The following is a 27,972-nucleotide window of genomic DNA, read 5'->3' as shown; positions in this document are numbered from 1 at the left end:
CGGCCGCGGGGTTCTCGGGGCCGGGGCCGGAGGCGAGCGCCGCGGGGCAGGGAGCGGAGCGCAGGGCGGGGGACAGCGCGGAGTGACAGCGCGAGAACAGCGGCGGGCGGCGGCGGACGGGCTGCGGGGGCGGGGGGCGCGAGCGCGGGCGGTCGAGCGCCATGGGCCCCCGGACCCCCGGGCTCTGAGCCGGGGCCCGGCCCGACGATGCTGACGCCCAGGCGGCGCCGGGGGCGCGGCGCGGGGCAGCGCTGAAAGTTGGGTGGCCCGCGGGGAGAGGCGCGGGACGGCCCCGAGGCGCGGAGACCCGGAGACCGACGGACAGACCCACCGGCAGCCGGGGAGGGGGGGCGGCGCCGGCCCGCCGAGTTCGCGGGGAGGGGGCGCCGGGACTCCCCTCTCCCCGCCCGGGACGCCGCCCGCCCGACCGCGCCGTGGGATGTAGAGCCCGCTCGCCGCCTCCTGGACCTTCGTCGGACCCTCCGCCCCGCGGTAAGCCGGGCCCACGCCCACCGCTGGCGCTGTCCGTCTGTCTGTCCGGCCGCGTGCGTGTCTGTGTGTCCCGTCGGGGGGGGGGGGGGCGGTGGGAGCCGTTGGCCCCGCCCGTCAGTACCTTATCCCCGCGGGTCTCGGCTGCCAGGCGCGCGTTCCGCGCGGCCCAGCGACTCCCCGGGAGCTGGCCAGCTCTGTCTCTCTGTCCCTCGGTCCGTCGGGAGCGTGAAGGTCTGGGTTGTGGCCAGAAAGGCGGAGAGGGGTGGGTAGAAGAGGCCTTGACCTTCTGCCCCGGCCACGACCTTTCCCTGCCTCCACCCACCCCCAGTTGTCAGCCGGTTCTGAGGAGCTTCAAGGCAGGTGACTCGTGGCAAAGGGTGTGGGGGGGTCCCCTTTCCACTTCCCCAGCTGCAACCTGTTTGCAAATGGCCCTCTGATCTGACAGAAAACAACATCCCACCTGTCATGCTTTGAGCACCTACTTTGGGCCAGGTGACCCCAAGGTGGGTGGACAGGGGTCCAGTCAACGGAGTATTTCACATTTCAGAGTGGGAGAGACGGAAGCTGTGGAGAGAGGCAAGGACTGCTCTTCTCTCCCTACAGGAGAGCCCCAAGGAAAGAGAGGTCTGAATGAGCCCCTGAGCAGGGAAACTTCCCTGCCTCCCCACCAGCGTCAACATCACACTTCTGCCTCCGGTGCCTAGGCTCTAAGATGGGGAGAGAATGCGGGGAGATGGTAGGTGGGAGAGTGGTGGAGGGACTAGAGGCAGGGCAGCCTGGCTCAGTTGGCAAGCCAGGGCCTCGAGACCAGTAGGATGCTGAGCAGCAGGTTGAGGGAACGGGGAGCTGAGGGACGGAGGTCCCAGGGCCACACGTGCAAGACCCAAAGAGGAGGCAGACCCGTGTGTGTGTGTGTGTGTGTGTGTGTGTGTGTGTGAGAGAGAGAGAGAGAGAGAGAGAGAGAGAAATGCCTGTTCTGCTTCTCCCCACATACAGTCCTGTGACCTACCGGGCTGCCAGAGTTTGGGGAGCTATGGGCAGGACTTTTGGGGGCCTGAGAGCCACACTGTGGCCCTGCCTTGGCCTGGGATGAGAGGAACAGAAGACAGAAAAGGGTGGTGGGATAAGGTCTGGGTTGCAACATGGCAGGAGCAAAGGCTGTTGGCCATTGAGCTGACCCATATCCAAGTTGGAGCTTGGAGGGCTGAGCCTAGAACATTCGACTGTTCTCCACAGGGAGGAGGGCTCTTTCTGGGGTTTTCCACACTGGGAAGTGGGCTTCACATACCCTACATTCAGGCTCCTGGAAATCTGCTCACTAGCTGAGGGACCAGCACCCTGAGCAAGTCCCTCTCCTCCCTGACCCTCAGCTTCCATATCTATGGAATGAGGACACAGCTCTCTGCCCCACTGACCTCCAAGGGCTCAGATGAGCTGAGGGCTGTTCACAGGCTGGGGAAAGTGCTGGGCGGACGGCAGTAAGGGCTCATTTTACCTTTGGGAAGGTGAACAGCTAATGGAAAGAGAGGATATGGCCTCAAATAGAGGATTGACCAAGAAGGGGAGTGTCCAAAAATTAGAGGGGGATCTGGGGCTTAGGAGCTATTCCTCAGGAATCTTTGGTTACCCTTGAAAAGGAAGCACTTCTCCCAGAAAGAAAAAAAAAAAGCCTCTGGGGTGACTGGGAACAGACGGAGCTGGCCTTGAGTATCTGCTGGGTGACCTTGGGCAGCTGGCTTGACCTCTCTGGGCCTCAGTGTCTTCAACTGGAGAATGGGGATGTTGGTACTGACTTCATTGGGTTGCCAAGTGATTTACAGACGATGTCAGGTCTCTGAAAGCAGCTTGCAAAAGCCTGGAGCATAGTAGGTTCTTAGACATTTGCAGAACACAGAATGAAGTAGCTCTAGGAGATGCTGTGGAAAGATTTCTTAGCTTAGGATAAGAGGGGAGGAGGAAGAGTGTAGGCTTACAGGGCGGGTTGGTTCTTAATGTGGATCTGGGGGAGGCGGGGGTGAGTGCTGAGGGGGGTGTGAGGAGGAGGGGGCCCCTCTGCGGGGACCACTGAGTCACGAGGACATGTAAGCGACATGACAACCAGCAACATGGTAACCAGGAGACTAGTGGCGGTGGGAAATGGAGCTGGAGCGGTGTGTTGGGGGGGCAGGACTGGCAGTCCTGGGGCTGGAGGGTCCGGGGCAGAACTAGGCCGGTCTCTCAGAGTGAGGAGGGGATCCTGAGGCCAGGTGGGCTGGAGCGGTTGGTGGGGGGGCCAGGGTGGAAGGAGAGGAGGTGACTCCGGGGTCTGCCGGGCAGGGGGGCTTCTCCCGCACCTCTCCAGGCTCCTCGCTCCTCTCCTCCACATCTCCACTTTTCATGCCTCTCCCCCCTAGGATGCCAAATTTGGCTCACGCAATCTGTCGTCTCTCTTCTGAGATTGGCACCGGGACCAAAGCCGAGTGCATTACATGCATTACATCACCGCCGCTCCCCCTGCACGAGGAAAGGGAGGGACGGAGGGCCGGGGGGCAAGCGGCCAACCCTCAACTTAAATTCCTGTCTTCCTGCTCACTCTTGCCGCCTCAGTCCCAGGTGGTGGGGGCTTCCAGGAGCAGCCAAGCAGGGCCTCAAGGCAGGACAAGGGCTCCGATCTTGGAAAGATCCCAGGGCCAGGGCAGGAGGTCAGACCATGTTGCTGTCCCCCTGGCTAGGTGGCACCTGGGAGGCAGGGAGCCTAAATTCAGGACGATCTGTCATTGCCTTGCTGGGTGACCTTGGGCAGGTCCCCCCATCCCGTGCCCTGTGCAGTGTCTACATCTGTGTGGAGAACAGTTGGCCACTCGAGATCTTGGTGAGTCTCCTGAAAAAAGATGCCCTTGAGCCCTGCTGCTCTCCTGGGCACAGAGGAGGAGTCTGGAATTTTGAACGGCTCCCTGTGACTTTCAGCAAAGTCTACCTCCTTATGCCTCCATCTCCTCACCTGTCAAATGGGGACGAGAGAACCCTCAAAGGCACGAGATGTGAAAGAGATAGTGGACATGAAGGTGAGAGACAGGGGAAGAGACAGGGTCTCTGGCCCTAGACCCCCAGAGCCTTAGGGGCCCGGTGGCTCCCTGCATGCTGGGCAGAAGGTAAGGGGGCAGTGGGGACAGTAGCTCAATACGGACAGAAGGCTTGGAGCTTAACTCACTGCTCTGATGTCCTTGTTTTACAAAAGTGGAAACTGAGGCCCAAAGGCCCAAAGACCCCCATCCCAAGGTCACAGTAATGGTTTGGGGGTAGAGGAAGTAGTGCTGGGGCCCGAACCCAGGGCCCTGGTTCCCAGCCCTGCCTAGAAGTAGGTGGGCAGGCAGGCAGATACACACCCTGTGGAACACTGTGCAAGACCAGGCGGGACCCAGGAGCTTGGAGGGCCCAGTTCTCACTTTGGCCTCCTCTGTTCTCCCTTCCTGCTCCCTGGTTCCCCTCATCTCCAGCATCCCTGAGCATTAATCCCATCCCTCGTTCGGTCTACTTGAAGAGCTCCCTTTTGGGCTCATTTTAAAGCGAGTTCCAAGCAGTCCCAGGCAGGGACAGGCTAGATTTGGGGTTAAGCTAGAAGATTATGGCCCCTTCTAGAAGATTCCCAGAGCTGGAGGAAGAGAAAGATGGGGAGCCTCTGTGGATGTTTTGTGAAATAGTGAGCTCCTCATTCCCAGAGCTATTTAAGCAGAACCAGATGAGATGAGTACCTGCCAAGAATCCTGTCCCGGTGATTCCTGCTTTATGGGTGAGGGTGAATGACATCCCCACCTCCAAAATCTCAGTCCTTCATATCCCAGGAGAGGCTGGGGAGCAGCACCCGTCACTTACCCGCTTTCCAGCAAGGAAACTCACATTGTTACGCCAGGCATTGGGGTAGGAGCTTTTTGCAAACGCTTTCTCTTGTAATCCTCCCAACAACCCTGCAATGTCGATTTGGTGTCCCTGTGTTACAGATGGGGGAGCCATGGCTCAGAGACTCTATTCGATTTGCCCAAGGTCACACAGCAGGGAGGTGGATGAGTCTGGATTTGAGTCCCGGCCAGTCTGATTCTCAGGGGCTCTCCCTGGGACTTCCTTGAGAAAAGAATGGAGAAAGTCCCTCCCCTGGGCTGGGGTTTGGCAGGAGATGATGTGTCGCCCCCACAGCATGACACCCCCTCAATGATCCTCTGGGGGCTCCATTCTGAAGACATGGATATAGACGGGCACCCAGGGAAGAACTCACTTTACAAAGGGGAAGACTAAGGCACAGGGACAAAGAATGACCTGTTCAAAGGTGCCCAGAGAGTCAGATTTGGGCCAGGGGGTCTGTTCCCTGCACTGGTGGGTCAGGAGGGTCCTTTGGGCTGACGATGGTGTGAGCTCTGGGATTGGAGGTCCTGACTGCTCGGTGGTTTGGCAGAGGGCTGAGAGGGTGCTGGCTCTAGGCTAAGGCTGTGGGTAGGGGAGTTGGCCTGGGGAATGCAGAGAAGGGCGCAGGAAGAGAAACCAGCAGAAACAGCAGGTCCACCTCTGTCCTCCCTGGCCCTGCCCCAGCGCCACCCACAGATGTCAGTGCTATACACCCTGTGAGGTCACGGGAACCTGTGGGTGGGACCTGCCTGGCAAGGGAGGAGGAGCTTGGCACCAGCAGCCTTGGGTGTGGCTCCCAGTGCGACCTTAGGTCAGTCCCCCACCCTCTCTGAGCTTGCTGTGCTCGTTTGTCGGTGTGAGGGAGAATCTGGACCGAATGATCTGTTTGCACAGTGTAGCTCCCCGAGGGCCGTCATCTCTAAGTGCTCCTCCCATCCCCATGAGGACCTTGGGCCCCGGGCAAGGGGCAGGCAGGAATCCTGGAGGTTGGCATAACCTTTAAGCCTCCTGGGCGACTCAGCCCTCCTTGGGGTGTGGGGGGATCTTCGGGCGCAGCCCTTCTTCTCCTTTTCATCTTTATTTTTCTCCTGCTCCCTCTTCCCCTCGCTATGTGGGCTGATCGCTGCTCAAACTTTTAATTCAGATGGTAATTGAAATAATAATACGGGCTGAGGCCCCTCTGCCTGTGACGCTGCAGCTGGTGGAGCTCAGCTATGAATAGACCTTGAGTCACACACGCGCGCTCCTGCCGGCGCGCACTCGGGGCTCTCTGCGCGCCTCTCAGGGTGGTGGGTGGGGTGCAGCGAGGGGGGCAGGGTGGGCTCACGCTCCAGCTGGCTCTGGGTCTCGGCCTCCCGCTCTCAAAGGCCTGGGACACTTCTGCCCCTGCCACCCACTCTCCAGTCCCTACAGCAAAGCTGCGAGACTTGGGACATCCGCGGTCCTCTCTGTTTCTGGAAGGGGACACTGAGGTCCAGCACGGGGAGTGGCTGACGGGACTCAAATAGAAAGTGACTGGGACGAGGTTTGAGCTGGTGGGTTTTTGCTTCATTCTAAGACCACTGTTCTGTTTTAGGACACGCAGGCAGGCAAATGGGGGAGGGGAGTGCTGGGGTGCGGCGCTGCCCCCTCTTTGGTGTTCCCCTGCCTCAGTCCTCCCAGCACACGCTCGCACGCTCTCTCACACACTCCCTCACACGCACACTCAGACGCCCGGCTGCTCGGAGAGGTGGTGTTGTTGCTTGGCGGCTCGGCTGACAGGGAGGTTTTCTTGGGGGTCCTGAGGCAGGAAGGGAGACAAGCCCCCATGTGCCGGGCTCTAGGCTAGGCTTTGTATTCATGGTTTTACTGAATGCTCCTTGCCACTCCGTGAGGGCCATCACTCCCACTTTTCAGTTGAGGAAACTGAGGCTCAGCTAGAAGCCCGAGTTTGCCCAAGGTCCGGCAGGTAGAAGCAGCTGCATACCAGCGTCCTGCTGGAATCCTCCCAGTTCCAGCCATTCTGGGTCCGTCCATTTGGCTTGCTGAAGGAGGAAACGTGCGTCTCTTCCAGCCCGGGGCTCCCCTTTCTCTCCCTGCGCCAGTTGCCCCATTCCTCCCTGTGGCTGCCTGGCCAGTGATTGACCAGCTCTTGTGCCAACAGCCGGAATATCTGGTCTCAGGGGACAGGGGGAGGCCAGGTGTCCGTGGGGGGCATTGGCAGGTCAAGGAGAGAGGCTACCAAGACTGGTGATCCTTGGTGTTTGGACCCCAGCTGGAGCGGTATAGGGAGAAGCTATGTTCATGGTCATGGCCCTATCAACTGAGAGCTTTGGTCTAGGCCTGCTCAGGTGGACCCAGCAGGGGCCTCTGGAAGGGCAGAGGGGAGATGGGGCCGGACGTGGGGAGTGCAGTTGAGCAGAGGCACCCCTGGGCCTGGGAAGATGGGGAAAACTCTACCTAGCGTTTTCTGGTGGCCTCATCTGCTCCTGTATTTGCTTTTTCTCCCATACTCTGCTGGGACATGGAGCAACTGAGCCCAGAGACCACAGTGAATCACCCAAGGTCCCGCAGCAATGGTGGCAGAGCTGGGGCTGGACTGGCCCAGGGCTCCTCCTGACTCTCTGCCTCTTCCCTCCCTCCAGTCTGGGGATTTCTGGGGCAGCTGAACAAAGAAGTCTGCCTGAGTCAGGCCGGCCTGGGATTGAATCCCAGCTACCCCCCTCACTTACCCTTTACCCATTGTGACCTTGATTGGGTCACTGTCACCCCCTGGGAACCTCTCTTAGCTCCTCCATGAAACAGGGACAACCTGTGGCAATGGGGGGATGTGCTTGGCTTTTCCCTTTTGTTGCCCTGTCTGCTGTGGAGCTGCCCCAGCTCGACCTGGGCTGCAAGATGGGAGGGGACCTGAGCTAGGCCAGGGAGGAGGGGGCACATGACTGTGAGGGACTAATCCCATTTTACTGACGGGGAGAATGAGGCTTTGAGGAGGGAGCTCGCCCAACCTTGATTTGGTGACAGAAATGGTGCCAAGTTTTACCATCTGGCCTCTGGGACCGCCCCCCCCCCCCCCGATCCGGACCAGCAAAGTCTCTCCCCTACCCGCCCCCTGCAGCTCCCCTCCCAATCTCGACCCCTACCCCAAACTCCCAGTGTAGGCCTGAGAAGTCCAGGCCCTCTGCCCTGTGACAGTTAAGGTGCCGCTGCGCCCAGGGGACAGCAGGAATGGGGGGCAGCGATTTGGACTCTCCGTGGGACCCTCTGAGGGAGGTAGCATGCACAGAGCTGGAGGTAGCCTGGTCGTGGGCACAGGTGGGAAAGGGCAGAGGGGCTCAGGCACTCTGGCACATGGGCCTCTTGGTAGGGAGCTCACCATCTCCTGGGGCAGCCGACTGTGTCTGGAAGGTTCTGCTAAGGGATACCTGCCTCCTACTTTGGCTTTTGATCTGAGGGAACCAGCCCATTCCCTACAGGAAGGGCGGCTAGCTCCCCCCGTGCTCCCCCAAGGCTTCTCTCCTCTGGCCTCCGTAGTCCCAGCTGAGCCCTATGGAGGGGAAACAGATCTGGGTTCAAGTCCAGCTCTACCCCTGAGTGGCTGTGTGGCCTTGGGCAGTGTATTCACCTCTCTGAGCCTCCATGCCCTGACCTATGGGGTGGGCTTGTGCCCCTACATCTGTGGGTTGCTGGGAAGATCCATGAGCTTTGAGAGAAACATCGCCCATCGTTGACAGGAGCTTCTGTGTGGCCCGACTGGTCAGGGGCGAGTCCTGCTGATTGCCAGGCCCCAGCCCCCATGCTCACTGGCCACCGCCTTCAGACGCTGCTTCTCTAGTTATCCTGGGTATCAGCACCCGAACCCTCTGCCGAACCCTCCAGACCTGCTTGGGTGGGGGCAGGGCTGGCTGAGCACCAGCGCCAGGCTGTGCAGCTGCAGATCCTCAGGCCACCTGACCTTGGAAAGAGCCTCTCTGGCTGGGTTTCAGGGCCATCCCCCAGACACTGGGCAACAGGGAGGAGAAGGAACCAGGTGGGGCAGAGCGCGGGCATGGCCTCATGCTGGAGCTGGCCTGGGTCCCTGGGGTGACAGGCCAGGAGAGAGGAGAACGAACTGACAGCCAGCCATGGGAGGGAGTTACAGTTATCAGCTGCATTAACAGCAAGACAGAGCCTCACTCCCCACACTCTAGTGGGCTGCCTGAGGAGGGGTGAGCTCTCTGTCATGGGAGGTGTGCAAGCAGCTGCTGAATGACATCTGTTAGGGGGACAGCAGCAGGTTGTAATACAGGGCCAGAGAAAGGGATCAGACCCAGAACCCAGAGTCCTTATTGTCTGGGCCACGGTACAGAGGTCCCATGATCCTAAGGGTCTAACAGAGTGTTCCAAGTTTTCCCTCATGACCTCCAACAACTCTCCCCACAGTTGTGCCCTCCAAAAGCCCATGGTCCTAGCATGGGCAGTTGTAGCTTCAAGACAGGCCCTAGAGGCTTGTGCCCACCCGGGGACACCCGAAAAGAAAATAGACAAGCCCTAGATCCCCATCTCAGCCAGTTCAGGGCTCCTGAGCACCCAGCAGGTCAGTATTGTTCAGCGTACATGCAGGTCCTGATCCATTAGTGGTTGTGAAATTGATTTAGTGAGCTCACTACTTATATTCTTAATGAAATAAAAAAGAAAATGTCAAGCGCTTTGTATGTAGTGAGGGTATTATTTTGCAATGCTCTTGTTACAGTTTTTAAAATATATATGTTGTATAATGAGTAGCAATGTACAGTGTGTTTGTTTTTAATCTGGGTCTTGGTCAGAAAGTTTAAAAGCTACCTCCCTGTATAGAAATCCTGGAAGCAGCACTGACAGAGGCTGGGGTGTGCAGAACCCTTTTTTTTCCAGGAGGCTCAGCTCCCAAGAATATAAGTGGCAAGAATTCCAGGATGTCTCTCTGCTGTCCTCGGACCTCCCTTCCCTGGCCCAGCAGCCCACTTCGCTCAGGGCTGTCGAGCCCCACAGCCAGCCACCCCACCCCAGGGCCCAGGGCCCACTCTCTGCCCAGCCCAGCCCGGGCCCAGCCCTGCTTCTTCTTCACATTTCCAGCTCGACCCACATCTCCCTGGGGACCTCTCTCGAAGCCCTCCTGCCTTGGCCTCACATGTTAACACACGGAGCTCAGCAAAGCAGGGTTGTGTCTTACTCACTTCTCTTCCCCCAGCACATGGTAGGTGCTCACTCCACGGGGATGTATGGAGCATCCCCCGAGGAAGGCCCTGAGTGTGGTGCCTTCCACCAGGCGGGAGGGCAGAGGCCACTCCAGCTCAGCATAGGTTTAGGGTGATGAATGAATGAATGAATGAATGGAGTCTGAGAGTCTCTGGCCTTAGGAGCCAGCTGGGCAGATGGCCAGAATGGTGAGCACATAGCACTCTGCCTGGTGTAGTCGGCCTCCCCATAGGGACAGTCACTCATGTCTGTGGCTGAGTGGGAGCTCTGGGGTCGGAGCAGGGACTGAGTGTTCCTACCCCTGTCTCTGGCTCTTCGGAGACCTGTCTGCCTGCCCCAGCCTCCTCACCCCCTCCTCCAGTCCTTGGAGCTTCTCTTAGGGGCCTAGAGCCCTCCGTGGGAATCAGGGACACCCTGCTCACTCCCCTGGGGGACACCTTCGGAGAAGCCGGTGCTCTGTGGAAGGGGGGGTAAAGGCCCGAGGCCTCCGCCATCCTGCACTCACTCCAGTGCCCCGGAAGCTCTCCTTCTGGCCTCCACTCAGAGACCACCTCCGCCGCGGAGAGGCTCTCCCTGACTACGGTGACAAAAATAGCTCCTCCTTGGTCACATTCTGTCATATCCCCTGCTTAGGTCCCTCACGGGAATGATGACAAGCGGAAATTATCTTGTTTCTTCGTCAGTCCTCCGATGTTTAAGTGTCTACCATGTGCCGGGCACCAGGGTTCCAGGGTGAAGCAGAGATTCAAGACCCCTGCACTTAATGGTGGTTGTACATGAAATCGGTTTGGATCGGAGAAATGCTGTGAGGATCAGGACGCAGACAGAGAGCACCTGGGGGCCTCTCGGAGGAGGCAGCCTCTGACTCAGACCTGAACGGTAGCAAGGTGTGAGCAGTGGCGTCTGGGAGGATTTCAACCAGAAGGAACAACCCGTGTTAAGACCAGAGATAGGAATAAACTTGCTGTGTTCAAGGAACAGAAGAATGGCCTGAGCGGCTGGGGGTGGGGTGCGGTGGGGAAGAGGGGAAGTGGAGTTGTGTGGTCGTGACGTGGCCTGGAGCAAGGGGGACGCTGCAGGCTGGCTGGACAGCGTGTGGGGCCAGCGTCCAGGCCCCAGTCCCACAGTTCACCTTCTTGCAGAAGCTCCTGAACCCAGACGAAGATGAGAGTGACAGCACCCACCTCCGGATCAGGATCAAAGTTGTGGCCAGGGCTTGGCCCACAGTAGACACTCAGTTGTTCTACCATTATTATGATGACTGGCTTTGGGAGGGTAGAAGGGTGACGCCCATGTGTTAGAACGACCCCCTGGGAGGTCACAGACGGTGATGGGAAGGCAGCGGGGGGCGGGGCATTGGTCGGTCTTAGCAATGCTGGGTTCACGTTGCCTCTTAGACGCTGAGCAGACGCCGCCGAGAGCAGGAGCCCCATCAGCCTGTTGCTGCTCCCAAGGACAACTGGGGCGGCCGGGGTCTGTGGCATTTTAAGCCAAGGCCAAGCCTGGGCCTGCAAGAGGTGTGCACATGGAGGCTGGAGGAGGGTTCGAGGAGCCAGCCGGATGGGGGCCTTTGGGCCTGGAGGACTCGAGGAGGAAGGCAGGGGTGAGGAGCCAGGGCCCCCTTCGGAGCCCGGGAGCCCTGGAGAGGAGCCCTCAAGGGGGGCTGGGGAGAGGATGGGAGGTGATGCTCAGCCCCTTCAAGAAGGGCTTCTGCACTTTACAGTTTATAAACCCTTACCGTCCACGCCGCGGTTCATGTTCACAGCATGCCCACCAAGTGGGTGTTATTCCTCCCCGTCTTAGGGATGTGACTCAGAGAAGTCAAGGCATTTTCCCATGGCCGCACAGCACCGAAGTAAAACATTCTCAGGCTTCCTGGGATCACAGGCCCTTTTGGGGACCTTATGAATGCTCTAAGCCTTCTCAGAAAAATACACATATGTATGCACTAATTTTAAAGCCTTCTATGTGTCTTTTTTTTTTCTGTAGGTAATACATTCATATGGCTCTAAAATTAAAAAGACACAAACAGGAATCCAGTGAGAATTCTTCCTCCCACCCATCCCCAGCCACCTGCTTCCCCCCCGCTCCCCTGGAGGCGGCCAGTGTCACCAGCTTCCTGGGGCTCCATCCACAGACAAGCCCAGACAAGCAAATATGTGTGTCTATAAATTTCGTTCTCTCCTTTTTTCCACAAATGGTAGATACTATACTCAATGTTCATCACTGTTGCCTTTTTTTTTTTTTTCTTTTTTGCTAAAAGACACATCTTGAAGACCCACATGGCTCCTTCCAGGGCTCCCTCCTCTTTTGCTGGCTGCGTGATGTGCCATTCACGGATGGGCATCAGGCTGCCTCCAGGCCAGGCTGGGCAGACAAGGGGCCCAGCTCCCCTGGTGCATGACCGGCTGCAGGCTGAGGTCCAAGAGCGTACCCAAGTGTCACAGGCAGTCCCATGGCTCTCCGAGGCCACGCAGGGCCACGCAGGGCGAGGCAGGAAGTAAGCCTGGGACTTGGCTCAGACTCGCCTTCCCTGCTCCTCCCGTCTCCCCACACCTCTTCTTAGGCCCATCAGAGAATCCAGGGAACCCCGTGCCGGTGTGGGTGAGAGGCATCAGCCCCCACGTGCCCCGCCCCACGGCGCCGGGAGACACTCCCTCCCCCCAACCCCGCCCTGGCCGTCAGCCCCAGCTCCTGCGGGCTTGTTTGCTGAGAGACCGAGGTTGGGGTGGTGATCTCCATGCCTGCCCCCTTCCCCGGCTGGGGCACGTGCCCTGGACGTGGGCTGTGCCGAGGCCACCTCTGCTCCTGTCCCTGGCCCACCGCAGCTACCACGTCCCCAGCACCTTGCCTTCTCTGGTGTCCTCACTTCGCCCTTGGTGGCTGGGGAGGGACAGCATCCGAGTGGAGGAGGGATGTGGGGCCTCTGGCCTCACGTGGTCTGGGCTGGTCGGGGCCCACTGGGCAGCTCTGCCGAAACTCCTCTTCTCCTGGCTCCGGGGGCCCTGCTGTCCGGTTGCCGCTCTGCCTCCCTCCGCTGTGCCGGGACCTCGTCCACGGGCAGGGGATGCCCAGCGGCTCTGGGGCCTCCGCTCTCCTCCTCAGCATTCCTGCCCCAGGCGGCCGCATCCGCTTCCATAGCTTCCCACAGCGCCAGTGGTCAGCAACAGCCTCCGGGTCGGACATGCTGCGGACTTCTCCACCCGCACACCCCACGGCCACCGCACACTGGAAACCATCACTCCTTAAATCGGGTCCTCTTTCAGTGTCCCGTTGCACCTGTTCCCAACACCCCTCTTCCCAACCGCCCCATGCAACCTGCCACCGCGCCCTGCAGGCCACCGCCTGGGCTGCCGCCCGAACCCACTTGAAAGCCTCCTGCGTGCACGGGACCCCGTGCGGGGCCCCAGCACCTCTTACCCCGTGAGTGCACCAGGCCCAGACAGCGGAGGCCTCCGAGGCCAGACCAGGGCAGGAGGCCACAGAAGCCACATCGAGGAGGGTTTCTTTTTTTCTTTTCTTTTTTTAAGTAGGCTCCACGCCCAGCATGGAGCCCAGCGCAGGGCTTGAACTCACGACCCTGCGATCAAGACCTGAGCAGAGATGGAGTCAGATGCTTTACCAAACTGAGCCCCCCAGTTGCCCTGAGGAGGTTTTATTTCTTAAGCCTGGTGGTGGATACACAAGGGTTTATTGTATTATTCTTTATTCCTATCTGTCTTAAAGATTTCACATGAAAATTGAAAAGATCCAACCAGGCAAAACCCAACTGCCTGCCCACCTGTTTCCTGTGGCCGTGAGGGTGAAATCCATAATCCCTCCCACCCCCTACCTCTGGGACCTCATCCTGGGCAAGTTTGCTCTCGCTCCTCTTGCTCACTTCACTCCCACTAAGCGGACTTGCTGCAGATTCTTGACACGCCAAACCCCTTCTGGAATGTTCTACATCCCACCTTTCACACAGACACACAGTTCTCCTCACCGACTTGACTCCCAGTCACTACTCAGAGCTAGTTTCAATGTCACTTTCTCAAAGAGACCTTAGGGGACCCCCAGTAAACAAGACCCCCTTGTCCTTTCTTTCACATCACGCCGAACTTTCCTTCAAGCAGCTTACCACAATTTCTGACTGCCCAACTGTGTAGATGCTATTATGTGTGCAACGTCTCTCCCCAGCTGAGCCATAAGCTGGGTGAGTCCACGGCCTGGGTCTGACCCGCAGCAAGGGTGCGATAAATAGTAGTGGACTGAACAATTTTGGAGGAAGAATGCACGGCAGACCAGGCCCCGAGAAGCCACAATGAGGCCATGGGGGATTGAATCCCACCACCAATGAGAGAGCTGAGGTTGTTCTGGAAAAGAGGAGCCTCCAGAGATCTGCTCTCACCTTCCAGTCCCTGTATAGAAGAAGGGCACAGGTGTTTGGGGGCAGTCCCTTTGGTGGGCCAATCGAGGCAGCTCCTGTGGGGGTGGTAAGCTCTCCGTCAGGGCAGGGGCCAGGCGCGGGCCAGGCAAGAAGGGGCACGGCTGCAGGTTGGAGCAGTGACCCTTGGGGTCCTGCGGCCACCAGCTCCTGCCATTTGGCTGTGACCAGAAGGCCTCTCTGGACATTCTGGGGACCTTGCTTTCTGAGCCTGTTCACCTGCTGGCTGAATGGCTGGGCAGGAAAGTTGGGAGGTGGGGTCAGAGCTGGAAGAATGAGCCCGCTCACCCCACACTGCTCAGAGCCCCTCTGCAAGCCCAGAGTCTCCTGTGTGTCTGGCTCTATAATCAGGGACCATGTTCTGGCTCCAACTTGCCCTATGACCCAGCTTCTCCTTTCCCAAAAGGACTGATTGACAGAGGCTGGCACACAGTAGGGCTGGATAAATATTTACTAAAGGGAAGAAACGTGCAATGTGACCCATGTGTCCTCAGGCCAGGAGAGTAAAATGTCAAATGAATGTGCTCTGGCATCGACCGCCTGGGTCCAAATCCTGGCTCCTCCACTAATGGGCTGTGTGACGTTGGATCAGTTGCTGGATCTGTCTCTGCCTTAGTTTTCTTACTTCTAAAGTAGGGATCATAATGGTAACTTCCTCTGAGGTCACAGTGAGCAGGGCAGGAATTGATCAGCGTAAAGCACTCAGAAGAGGGCCACACAGAGGAAGTGCACGCTCAGTGCTCGGTGTGGAGTTTGCGATGTCACCCCGGCGGCCGGTGGGGGCGGGCCTCCGTGTGCAGTGGGGTTTCAGGGCACGGAGAGTGTGAGGGAGGAACGGCGTTCATTGAGCACCCACTCTGTGGCCTGCAACTCTGTGACAGTTGGCAATCCGCATCTGGCCCTCAGGACCACCCTGCAAGGTAGGCATTACCACGTTCCTTTGCAAATGAAGACGCTAAGGCTCGGAGAGGTCAAGGGATCTGCTGGAGCGAGCATGCGAGGCGGGACTGCTCCCACTTCCGGCCCAGCCCGGCGGGGAGATCGTGGCCACTGCCCTCGCTCGGCTGCTCCCGGGGCTGGTGTGGGAAAACAAACGGGGCAGGGCCATGTGATGGGTGCTGGGCGGGCTCTGGCGAGCTGCAGCTCAAATCCAGGGGGAGGAGGACAAGGGAAGGACTGGTCAGCCTCGGGAGTGATTTGTACCACTTAGCAACCACGTGCGCTGTGCTGGGCACGTGATGTGCATGATGCCATTTATTCCTCATTACAGTTTTATGAGGTAAGGGCTATTGCTAGCCCCACCTCGAGATGATGAGTGCAGGGACCAGAGAGGCTAAGTAATTTGCCCAAGGTCACACAGGCAGAAAGTGGTACAGAGAGTCCGCTTTGGACTTGGGTTGAAGCCAGTGCAGGGGGAAGATGTGGGCTCTTGAGCCTCATGAAGACAAGGTAGCCAGACCTCCTGGGGTCTGAGGAGCAGGACAGGGGCCTCCAGAAGGCTGTGGGCAGGAGGGGACAAAATGCCACAATTTCCCCCATGGCTGGATCCATCTCCAGCTCCCTTTTACTCTTTGAGGAGCACAGCTCAGCTGCCAGGCCTTGAGCCCTTTCCCATCTCTGCAAAGCCCTCTGTGTCAGAGCTGAGTGAATTCTTACCCAAACCAGGCCGCTCAGGCCTAAAAGGCCTCAGTCAGAGCTGGAGGAGGGGCTGGGGGGCTCCTCAGGGGGCTGGGAAAGGAGACAATGGTGCTAATTCCTTCCACATCCCCCAGGGAAATCTTTCTAGCCTCTAGAACCTGATCTGGGTTCACTGAGTTAGCCCCTCACCCCACCCCACCTCACCTCCTTTGCCTTGTGCCTGTTCCTTTTGGTAGAAGAAGAGTCAGCCTCCCTGTCCAAGCCTCAGAGGGCTTCAGGGATGAAGGAGGCTGATGGGACTCAGGAACACCCACCAGCTGCCCTGCCTTATTTCACACTCTGTGCTGGGCGCCTTGTTTCTTACATCTTCCCGCTCTCCTGCCAGGGAGCAAATATGGTCCCCCATTTTGCAGATGCAGAGAAGGAGCACCTGGCTGGAGCAGTTAGTGAAGGCAGGACCTGATGCTGGGTTTCCCGGCCCCCAGTCCCCTGTCCTGTGTCGTCATCCTCATCCTCCTCCTCCTCATCATCATCACGACCACCACCACCAGCATCATCTGCATATTCCGTGCATTCCACCTGCAAAGCCCTGTGGAGCCCTCGGCCCGCGTTTCTGTTCCTAGTGGTTATCACACTCGCCTCCTCAGGGGTCTGGTGAGGTAGGTACGATCGCTATCATGTCCACTTTGCAGATGAGGAAACCGAGGTCCAAAGAGGACACGTTAGGAGGTGACAGAGCTGAGACTGAGAGCCAGGTTTTGCTGGCCAAACACAAGGGCTTAGCCAGCATGTTCTTTTCCTGAAGTCAAGAAGGAGCAGAGTGGAACAGACGGGCAGTGAGAGCCAAGGGGCTCAGAGGAGGCAGGGCTGCGGCTAGCGAGGCAGCCTGGGAAGATTCAGAGGCCGGAGGGGCTGGGGCTGGGCCTGGGGGGCTGCAGAGAGACACGAGGAATCTGCGTTGAGCGGGGCGTTGTGGAAAGCGAAGGGAGCCCGAAGCCGGAGACTGGGGGACCAGGGTGAGCCGAGGAGCTGGAGCCGGCCAGACCTGAGTGGGAATCCCAGCTTTGCCGCTTCTGCTGGGCAACCCCCATCCTCGTCCCTACTCCCCCCACCCCCAGCCTGTGATTCTTCAGCTGGGAAGAGAAATAATAACCCTGCTTGTTGCTGCGGTTGGTGCTTAATAAATACTTGTTAAATAAACAAAGCCTTGCAGTGACGCTTCAGGGAGATAGATCAGGCAGGGAGCTCACACTTCCAGAAGGTTCCTTCCCTGAGAGCAGCCACTGAGAAGGACGGCAGGTTCAGCTGGGCCCCAGGGCTGAGGAATGTGACCTCGGGCAAGTCACTTCACCTGCCCTATTGTCCCATCCAGTAACAACGACATGCATCAAGGCCCTGCAGGCTGGCTAAGTGTCCCCTTCCTCCTGCCCTCTAGAGAGCCTGCCTGGTCCCCGTCTCAGGAAGGGCTGCTGCCGCGGGCTGGGGGCCACGGTGACATACCCCTGCAGCCACCAGCATTCTCCCGTGCGGGGAGTGGGTGCGCACTGGGAGATTTGTCTTCACAGTCGGCCGGGGTTGCTGGAGTCCCCCTAGCGCTGCTGTCCCTTTATCAGCTTTTCTTTGGCAAAGGGAGTTGTGGGTCATAAAATCAGAGGGAAAACCTAGTGACAGGCGTGGGGTCTTTCTCCTGCCTCCTCTGGACCCGTGGCAGGCCGGGCGTCCGGCCGTCCCCCGGAAGGAGCAGGCTAGTGATGGTGCCAACGAGTTGACACCCTGCTGGTCACCTGCCCCAGCTCCCCGAGGCCAGAATGTCCTTGGCTAGGCACTGCCTCCCTGTGCCACAGCCCTGCTCTTGGCCTCAGTTTCTCTAGTTGTCCAGTGAAGTCTGGACTAGGGGCTCCAGATTTGGGACGTTGACAGCACCGTAAAATTAAAGGAAAAGAAAAAGTTTGGTAACTGGCGCAGCATCTCAATCCTTCACTTCGCCAAGAAAGGACATTATGTTTTTAAAAGCAGCCAGCATCTCCCATCCCTATCACTTCCCCAAAGAAAGAATGTTGACCGCGAAAGGAGTCTCAGGATGCACTCAGGCTCACGGGTAGCGACCGGCCCAGGAAGCTGGCCCGGAAGGAGAAGGACTTGCCCAAGGTCACCCCGCAAGGCAGTGAGGGGGGCCCGGCCTCGCGGAGCCTCCGCCGTAGGAAACATGCTGAAACCGAGTTCTCCCCTGTGTGTTCATTTCCTGGCACACTTGTTGCAAGAGAATGAACACCAGCTCCCTGCCTTCGTGTGGTTTCACTGTAGACACGATCCACGGGACGCGCTCTCTCCAGAAGCACATCTATATTCAGAGGAGGGTGATACCCCGTTGTTAATGCCTCTTGCCCTCTTCGACCATCTGTGCCCCTTCTCTTGCGCACGTTCCCCTTGGGCCCTTGGGCCTTCGCCAGGAAGCCTCGTGTGACAAACAAGGGACAGAAAAAATGGCTGTCTCCCGGTGGCCGTCCCATGCAAGCACGAGACCAAGCTTCGGACTTTTCACTTTTTGGTCGGGCATCGTGTGGGTCAGCCCGCGCGCTGGCAGGTGAGCCTCTCGTTCCTGCTGAAGGGGTCAGCAGGGACAGGAGCGCTCACTTATTTGAACGGGTCCCTGCAGACAGGGCCCTCACCAACTGAGGGTCCCCAGGGAGACAGGCGGCACACAGGCCCCTCCGTGGCGGAGGGTGGTGGGTCTGGGGGCGGCTTTCCCATCAGCCCAGGAGCAGACATTTCTGAGCATGGCTGAACATGGCAGAGCAGAGCCGTGGGCCCAGGGCGGGGAACCCCGCAGGGGCTTGAGGACACTGCTATGACCAGGAGAGGAGATGCAGGGGTGCAGGACAAGCTGTGTCCCCACTGGGCTGAGATGTGAGGCTGGTGGGGATGGGGTGATGGAAAGGCAGGGGCTGGGGGTGAGGGTTGAAGCTGGGGGTAGGGGAGTGTCGGGTGGGGACATATGGAGCCTCAGAGCTGACCCTGGATCCTGGGGCCGGGCTGATCATGCCACTCGCACTCAGGACCGGGGAAAAGTGGGCCATGCTGGTGGGCGAGGACCAGCAGCCTAGAACACGCAGGGACCATCTCCCTGACCCTCAGCCCTGGGCCCTCCTAGGGAGTGGGAGCCCCATGAAGAGTCTTCTCCTGCAGCAAACCCTGCCCCAAGCACTCCAGGGAGGAGGCTCCTCTTGCCAGGAGCACCTTCACCTCCCAGGAGCTCTGGAGTGGGAATGAGGTGCCCTGGCTCAGGGCTGGTCCACTCTGCCTCCCTCTGGGACCCTTAGCCAATCCATCCCAGGTCTGTGCTTCCTGGGCCTCAGATATAAAATGAGGGTCTTGAAATCAGTGATTTCCAGTTCCTTCTGGCTCTGGTTCCTTCTGTGATGCTCCTGGAGGCATTCAAGACAGCGGGACAGAGCAGAGAGGGAGATGCTTAGTGAAGGACGACCTCCCTAAAACCTAGAAGGTGCCCCTGGCCCCCAATTTCTTCAGGGCTCCCACCTGGAGCCCTGGCTGTTAGGCCTCTGGGGGAGGTGGCAGACAGGGTCTGGGACTCCCAGCTAAAGTTATGACCTCTTAAGGGCCAGCATTGCCCACCCACATTGTCCGTTAGATCTTCAGACCGATGGGTCTCACTGGTCCTATTTTCCAGATGAAGAAACTGAGGCTCACAGCAGCCAAGTGACTTGCCCCCCATGTTATGTGGTGGATGATCCAGGGAGCACAGGCTGGGAAGGGAGAAGAACCCAGAGTGGGGGGTGATCGCGGGGGAGGAGGGGGGCAGGGCTCAGTCTCCCCAGGCCCGGCCGAGGGAGGGAGTTTCTCCCGGGAAGAGGCGCAGGCAGGCACCAGGCTGTTGATCTCTAAATTACAGCGTTGGCGCGCACCGGTTGCTGCGGCAACCGAGTTGTCCTGAACCGGGAAGTGTATAAACATTACCACAGATGCACAATTAGATCAGGAAGAAGAATAGAACAGAAAATAGAAACTTCCAGCCTTATATAATTCTGGGCCAAAACGTTACCGGGAGCCCAGGCCCAGGCCCAGGCCCAGCCCTGCCAGGAGCAGGGGCCCCGGGCAGCACCCTCTCTCTCCCGGGGCTCCGGCGGAGGGGAGGGGTGGAGGGAGGGTCTGCCCTCCGTGGGCCCGGCTGGTGCTTCTGCCGCCCCGGCGGGGTGAGGGTCCCCTCCACTGAGACACAGCCGAGGAGGCTGACAGGCAAACCCTGCCTCTCGCCCGCGTCCTCCTGCTCTGGAGACTCGGGAAGGCAGGCAGGAGGGTGACTGGCTTTAACCAAGCACCCACGACCTCCTCGGGTCCTGTGAGGTAGGCTTTTGATCCCCATTTTACAGGTGAGGGGAGATGAGTTTTCCGAGGTGTCACGGCGAGGCAGTGGGTGTGTCTGCCTCCCTGCCTCTGGACTTGTGAGCTCATGGAGGTTGACGGCACCTGGGGGCTGAAGGCTAGACACACCTGAGTTTGGATTTACTCCACAGCTGTGCGACCTTGGGCAGGTCACTTCCCCTCTCTGAGCCCCGCTCCCTCACCTGTGACATGGGACTAGCAATACCTACATGGGAGCCAAAGCTTGGGGCTCCCCCTTCCTCCATCTTGACCACCACCATTGGTGTCTTCACCCACTTCTGTTCCCAGCAGGTCTGGGGACAGGACAGGAACCGACATGGGGCCTTGGGTCCCAGCGCCGTCTGGTAGGACTTTCCGCAATGAGGCAAATGTTCTCTATCAACTCCGTCTCGTCATGGCAGCCATTAGCCACAAGTGGCCACTGAGCAGTTGAAATGCGGGGAAGTGAAGTGAAAACTGTGTTTAATCTTTAGTAAATGTACAAAGCCACGGGGGGCCACTGGCTGCTCTTCGGGCCAGCTCGGGAGGATGTCCAGCCCCAGAGAGAGCCAAGAGGGCAGAGGCTGAACCCAGGAGGTGAGCAGGGGCCAGAGCGCTCGCAGCTCCCTCTGCTCAGGGCAAGGGGGACAGATGGTGGAGCCAAGACGGGTGCCAGGAAGCTCCCTGGACGGGGTGGGGGCCAAGGAGGGCCGGAGGGGGGCCGCACGGGGGCCGGCCTGGTGGCCTCAGCTTCTGGTCCTTGGAGGCACGGGCTCAGGCCCCCACACTCCCTCCCCGACCTCAGAAGCACCTCCCCCGCCACGTTCTGCCCGCGGGGCTCGAGGAGGTCCTGGGTCCTAGGCCAGGCTCTTCCCCTTCTGAGCCTCTGGCGGGGGGGGGGGGGGTGGGGGGGGGGCTTCCCGGGCCGCCAGCATCTCACCTGTCGGGCTTCCCCCCCCCAGGCCCTGCGTCTTCCCAGGTGACCACGCCGGCTTCAGGACATGCACGGGCACAGCCGCAACGGGCAGGCCCACGTGCCCCGGCGGAAACGCCGCAACCGCTTCGTCAAGAAGAACGGCCAATGCAACGTCTACTTCGCCAACCTGAGCAACAAGTCGCAGCGCTACATGGCGGACATATTCACCACCTGCGTGGACACGCGCTGGCGCTACATGCTCATGATCTTCTCCGCCGCCTTCCTGGTCTCCTGGCTCTTCTTTGGCCTCCTCTTCTGGTGTATCGCCTTCTTCCACGGTGACCTGGAGGCTGGCCCGGCGGCCGCGGCCGCAGCGGCGGCGGCAGCAGTGGCGGCAGGGGGGGCCCCGACGGGCGGTGGCGCGGCCGCCCCGACGGCCCCCAAGCCCTGCATCATGCACGTGAACGGCTTCCTGGGCGCCTTCCTGTTTTCGGTGGAGACGCAGACGACCATCGGCTACGGGTTCCGGTGCGTGACGGAGGAGTGCCCGCTGGCGGTCATTGCCGTGGTGGTCCAGTCCATCGTGGGCTGCGTCATCGACTCCTTCATGATCGGCACCATCATGGCCAAGATGGCTCGGCCCAAGAAGCGGGCGCAGACGCTGCTGTTCAGCCACCACGCGGTCATCTCGGTGCGCGACGGCAAGCTCTGCCTGATGTGGCGCGTGGGCAACCTGCGCAAGAGCCACATCGTGGAGGCCCACGTGCGGGCCCAGCTCATCAAGCCCTACATGACCCAGGAGGGCGAGTACCTGCCGCTGGACCAGCGGGACCTCAACGTGGGCTACGACATCGGCCTGGACCGCATCTTCCTGGTGTCGCCCATCATCATCGTCCACGAGATCGACGAGGACAGCCCGCTCTATGGCATGGGCAAGGAGGAGCTAGAGTCGGAGGACTTTGAGATCGTGGTCATCCTCGAGGGCATGGTGGAGGCCACCGCCATGACCACCCAGGCCCGCAGCTCCTACCTGGCCAGCGAGATCCTGTGGGGCCACCGCTTTGAGCCCGTGGTCTTCGAGGAGAAGAGCCACTACAAGGTGGACTACTCGCGCTTCCACAAGACCTACGAGGTGGCCGGCACGCCCTGCTGCTCCGCCCGGGAGCTGCAGGAGAGCAAGATCACCGTGCTGCCTGCCCCGCCGCCCCCGCCCAGTGCCTTCTGCTACGAGAACGAGCTGGCCCTCATGAGCCAGGAGGAAGAGGAGATGGAGGAGGAGGCGGCAGCCGCTGCTGCCGTGGCCGCGGGCCTGGGCCTGGAGGCGGGCTCCAAGGAGGAGGCGGGCATCATCCGAATGCTGGAGTTTGGCAGCCACCTGGATCTGGAGCGCATGCAAGCCACCCTCCCGCTGGACAACATCTCCTACCGCAGGGAGTCCGCCATCTGACCTCCAGGCCCCGCCTTCATCACTTCCCACACGAGCCTCTGCAGGGGGTGGGATGCCAGGACACCCCCTCCACACTCAGGACAGAGCTGACCCTGGCTGCGTGGACCTTCCGGAGGGAGGTGGGGGGGCTTCAAAGACTGGGGAACCCCTTCCTATTGACTCCAGAGCCCAGGCCTGGGAAGGGCCCAGGATACCCTCTGCCCTGTCAGCCTACCCACTGGCATCTCGGGGACCCCAGACCCACCACCCTTTTCCCACTGACACTTCAAGGACGTGCCCCCTTTACTCTCAGAACCTTGGGGAAGGCGGCTGGACTGCTGGGGGGTGGGCATCACGGGGTTCTGGGGTGGGCAGGGGTTAGTGTGGGGGGAGGGAGGGTGGGGGTGCGTTTCTTTTGCATGACTGTGACCAGTTGCTCTTGACTTTCTTTTGTAAATATCTATAAATGGAGAAATGGAGGCACCAAATCCACCTTCTGCCATTTGTACCCGCAGGACGAGGAGGTGCAGTCCCTCTCTGTGAACCCCTCCCCCTCCCAGCCCGGCAAGCCTAGCCCCTTCTCCCGCCCAGCTGGCTGGTCCCCAAAGCCAGCCATCTTGGCCCCTGGATGGTGTTGGGTTTGGGTACAAAGGTGGGACCCCGAGGGGCAGGATGAGGACCTCCTGTGGTCCCTCCAGATCCCCGGGGTCCAGCCCAGATTGACAATGGAGTTTGTAACTATATATTTTTAATAAAGTATATGGTCCATTAGGGTAGGCTGGCTGAAGATGAAAAGCAGAGAAGAAGAGATAGAGAGAGAGAGACCATGATGTGAGTGTGTCTGTGTGTGGTATGTACGTGTCCCTTTCCGAGACACTGAGCCCTGGAGGGGACTATACCACCTGCCATTTTCCTTCCTGGGAGCCAATGGGAAAGATCCTGAGCCGGCTTCAGAGGACCTGGGCTTGAGCTGGAGCTTTGCTACTTCACCGCTGTGTGGCTGCCAGCAAGTTGCCCATCTGCTCTTGGCCTCAGTTTCATCATCTGTAGAATGGGAGGAACCACCCCTCCCTCCCAAGAGATGATGGGCAGGAAAGCCCTGTGTGGGTGGCAGCTAAGCCTCTGTAACCCGGGGCGGGGCGGGGGGGGGGGGGGGGGGGGAGGGGCCTGTCTGGTCACACCTGCTCCAGGCACACACGCCAGGCTGGGCCGATGAATTTGGCCTCAGGACGCTGGTGGCAAGGGCTCTCGGGGGCAGCTAGGAAACCTGGTCCTAGTCGGACTTGGTCTCTGTCTCACTGTGGGTGGGACCTTGGCTAAGTCCTTTCCTTTCTCTGGGCTTCGGTTAGCTGTGCTGTGTAACAAACCACCCCAAAACCTGGACGACGGTGCTATATTCTTTCTCGAGGTTCTGTGGGTGGACTGAGTGCTCCCTTGCCCGGTTTCCTGGGGCTCACTCCAGCAGCTGGGGAACATCAGCTCGGCTGTAAGGTCCAAGATGGCCTCGCCCGCGTGTCAGGTGGTCGGTCTGGCTATCGGCCGGGGCCTCTCTTCCTCCAAATTCCTTCATGGCATCTCAGGGCAGCAACCTAAGAGGGAGAAGGCAGAAGCTATGAGGTCTCTTGAGCCTAGCCTTGAACTTGGATGACATCGTTTCCACCGCAATCTCTTGGCCAATGAGGTCACGCGGCCAGCCCAGATTCAAAGGGTGAGAAATCAGACTCCAGCTTCTGGGAGCATGGTAAAATCCCGTGGCAAAGGGTGTCCACACCGGGGTGCCACTGTGGCCGTACGTGGTAGTCTGTCACAGAAACTTTCAGTGTGAGAGCCCCTTCCAGCTCTACCTCTAGTCTATGTGCCAACTGCATACCCAACAGTCGAGGTGTAAGGAAGCAGCGGGAACCCTCGCTGTTCCCAGGAACCTTCTAGGTAAAAGGCGCCACTACCTCAGGAAATGCAGGGAAGCAGCAGGCCAAAGCTCACCTACTGTGAAGTGCTGTGAGCCGCTTTGTGAATGATCATATTTCACCAGCACTGGCAATGTGGCTGCATTTGGGTAAAACATGGTGCATCCGACGGGCTTTAACAGTTTAACAAGAGAACCTGAGGCCTCTGTCCTGGAGAAAGATGCTAGCCTGGGATCCAAATCCCTCAACAAATAACTTGTCCTAATGTCTCCCTTCATGTGAGACATCCCTTCCCATCCCTTCCCATCCCTTCATTCACTAAACTCTGACCGCATCCCGAGAGGCAGGTAGATGAGGATGGGGGTCTCAATCCTTGTGGGGGCCCGGGAACTAAGGGGCTGACATGAACCAAGGTGAGGACAGACAGAGGCCAGGAGGCCTGCTTCCCTTTCACTCACCCTCTCCCAGGCAGGGGCTAAGTGAGGAGCAGGGGCTGCCCCCATCCAGATTTCCCAGAGTGCTCCTGTGACTTTTGGGGGCCCCCGAAGGGCCTGGGGAGACCACTCAGCAAGACGAGAGCATAGCTGTCCACCTGCCCACGCTCACAGAGGGGCCTTTGGTGCCCTTCTGCCAGGGTCTCACCTCCCACATGACTCATCGGAGATGTCCCTCCATCCAGCCCTGCAGGCCCCCCGGGAGGGCCTCCCCAATCTCATCCTCTCCGGCCGACTGCCTTCCCAGGGATGTTTCGGCGCCTGGGTAACCAGGGGTCACTGAAGAGGACCTCAGACGCAGGCACCCTTGGACTCAGAATCTTTGACCCGGGACATATCTTAGAGGTTAACATAAGGGCACGACCAGAGGCGAGTTTTGACAAGGGCTGGAAAAGCAAGGACTTTCTGGGGTGCCAGAGAGGAGTGCGGGGCACGGGCACTGGGGGCGGGCCCAGGGGGAGGGGCCATGGGGTGCCAGAGCCAGGAGGCAGCCGGGAGCTGCAGGGAGGCTCCGAGGCCCCCCCCGCTGGCTGCCTGCAAACCCCTGCTGGCTCTGCTCTGTGCTGACTCACCTTCCCTCTCCCACCTGTTCCCCTTTCTCAGCCCTCCCACCTGCCTTCCCCCCTCTGCTCACTGGCAGGCAGCTCCTCTGATCCCTCTCACTTCACTGGGGCTCCTGGCGGCGCTGAAATGGGGGGGTCGCTGTATCTGGGGTGGAGGAACCTCAGGTATCTTGGAGCCCGCAATCATGGAAACGGGCTGGCTGAAGGGGAGCTGCAAGCCCCTCCCCACCGCACCCCATCTTCCCAGCCCGCACCTCCCCTCCCCTGCCTGGGCCCTCCCACTTCCCCCCTTCAGTCACAGCCCGGGGGAGTGGAAGGAAGGAAGGGATATCAGGTGGGAGAAAGAGAGGAAGAGAAGTGGGGGTAGGGGGGGTTTAGAGGGTGTGGTCTAATGAAGCTGAAAACCTCCCCCTCATCTTGCCTCAAATCCCACCCCTTCAGGCATAATTCCTGCAGGTTCATCTTTGCTTCCTTCACCACCAGCTTCTGAAAAACCTATTCCTTACAAACTCAACTCAGCTGTTTCACCTGGTCAGACTCCCGCCTTATCCTTGCTGGTCCTTAGTTAGATCACCTGCTGTGATGGGGGTAGGGGTGGGGGGGTCTTCCTCCTGTGTCTGGCTTTTCTCACTGCAGCTTTTTTTTTATGGGGACTGACTTTTCTTGGTATTGATGGAGTCTACATATTTTCCATTTCTAATGACTACATACTGTTCATAAAATCCTAGAGCTCAGGGGGCGCCTGGATGGCTCAGTCAGTTAAGCGTCCCACTCTTGATTTTTGGCTCAGGTTGTGATCTCAGGGTCCTGGCATCGAGCCCAGTGATGGGCTGCGTGCTCAGCACAGAGTTGGTTTGTCCTTCTCCCTCTCCCTCCCCCTCTGCCCCTTCCCCTGCATGCACTCTCTCTCTCTCTCTCTCTCTACAATAAATAAAATCTTTAAAAAAATATCCTAGAGTTCAGCAGGACAGCCCCTCACAGTGGGCCTAGAGGGGAGTAACCTTGAACCCCACTGTCCTGGACGCCAGCCCAGTGCCCTTCCCCCTACTACACGCAGGACCAGCTACATAACTTGTGGGATCCACTGCAAAATGAAAATATGTGTCCCTTGTCCCTAAGTTGGGGAAACGGTGCCATTAAAAGCACCCAAAGTATAAAGCTCTCTCCTTTCTCCAGATCACCTTCTCGGCTCCTGTGCGTCCCACAGCGTCCTGCTGGACTTCACTTACAAAACACAAGCTCAAAGAGAAAATGAAGAATTTTAAGACAGAGCCTATGGAGCATTAAACCTGGCTTCAGGCCCTCCCATGAAGCCAGCCCTCTGATGAGCACCCCCCGGCCCCCTGCAGGACCACGATGAATGCCAACTCTCCTCCACGATACACAGTGCTGTGATCAACATCTTCGTCCCGTGTGTTCTGTTGCATTGTTGTACTTGTTCTTCTGGCGGCTGTTTGCTCCGACGAAGGACTAACAGAATTCTGGGCTATGTTTGCCAGACAGGCTCCGAATGAGACCCCAGCATGGGAATCTTTCCGCAAGGACAATATAAAGCTGAGTTCTAAGGATGGCAAAGGGGAGAAGTTTCAAAACCAAGCTCCCCTTCCACGGCTTCTCAGGGGGCTGCCTACTGAGAGGCTGAGTGCTGGCGAGGGGCAGTGCCGGCCGGAGGGGACAGCGATGGCACCCGGGCAGCGGCCAGGGGCGGAGAGGCACGCACTGCGTATTTCTGGAGAGGAGAGAGCATGGGTGTGAGAGGCAGAGGGTCTCAGCCTTGAATTCTGCTCTCTCACCTACAAGCTCTGTGACTTTGGGCAAGTTGATTCTGTCTCGGAACCTGTGTCCTCATCCTTTAAAAAGGGCCATTCGTATCTCTCTCACATGCCGTGTGGACTAAATGAGATCTCATATGTGATCGGGCATAGCATGACGTGGGGCACATCGTGGGCCCAAATAAATGTGAGTTCCCTTCCAGAAAGGGTTTTGATGAGCTTGCCATAGGAGACACTGTTTGAAAACTGACCTCTGAGCTTCCTGACAGCCATGCAAAAAGGGAAACCAGATGACTTAGGGCTCAGTATATGAGGAGTGGGAGGCTAGAGAAAGAGCGTGGGTTCTGATTTACTGTGTGATCCTGGGTCATCTCTTCCCTTCTCCGAACCTCATTTTCCCCATCTTCAAAGTTAGGGGGTTGGACCTCATGACCTCCAGGGTCCTGACATGTCTGACAACCTAGGATTCTATTCCTATGTCCTTCACCAGATGGTGGGAGGTCTGGGCAAAGGGTGGGGAAGGACAGAATTGGTACTGTCTTGGCTGAGTCAAGCTTCGTCCCCTCCTGCACGCTTTGGCCACCTCAAGGATCCACCCCCAACTTCATCCACTGCCTGCCTCCCATCTGTTCACCAGCCCCGGTGGGGACTCCCCAAGCGGAGGCATTTACCTGTACCCTGACCATCAGCTCACACATCAGCATCACTGTTACAGACTTCAAAGGGCTTCTGTGTCGTTCATTCATTCATTCATTCATTCATTCAACAAATACTTGTCGAACACCTACTATGAGCAAGCAAGACCCTAGTCTAGGAGCGGAGATTCAGCGCTGAACGGAACAAGACAGATGTAGCTGGGCCCCCAGTCCTTCAACCCCAGGCTGTGCCTCTG

The 27,972-nt window shown here is 58.8% G+C and overlaps 1 protein-coding gene across 5 annotated transcripts; it reads left to right on the top strand.

The window, feature by feature from the left end:
- The first annotated feature begins 165 nt into the window (after positions 1-165).
- Positions 166-22,727, top strand: KCNJ4 (potassium inwardly rectifying channel subfamily J member 4). Of its 5 annotated transcripts, XM_032416455.1 has the most exons (4): positions 166-492; positions 16,036-16,281; positions 20,315-20,599; positions 20,965-22,727. In XM_032416455.1, the coding sequence occupies exon 4, from the start codon at positions 21,004-21,006 to the stop codon at positions 22,363-22,365; it is 1,362 nt and encodes a 453-aa protein (XP_032272346.1). In that variant the 5' UTR covers positions 166-492; positions 16,036-16,281; positions 20,315-20,599; positions 20,965-21,003; the 3' UTR covers positions 22,366-22,727. The 5 variants fall into 5 exon arrangements, with proteins under 5 accessions (XP_032272346.1, XP_032272348.1, XP_032272349.1 ...); XM_032416457.1 differs by lacking the exon at positions 16,036-16,281; XM_032416458.1 differs by lacking the exon at positions 20,315-20,599.
- Positions 22,728-27,972: the final 5,245 nt, after the last annotated feature.

This window comes from Phoca vitulina, unplaced genomic scaffold, assembly GCF_004348235.1.
Source record: "Phoca vitulina isolate PV1807 unplaced genomic scaffold, GSC_HSeal_1.0 scaffold19, whole genome shotgun sequence".
NCBI classification, from domain to species: Eukaryota; Metazoa; Chordata; class Mammalia; order Carnivora; family Phocidae; genus Phoca; species Phoca vitulina.
Note: the sequence above shows the minus strand (reverse complement) of the source record. Positions and strands in the feature narration are given on the sequence as shown.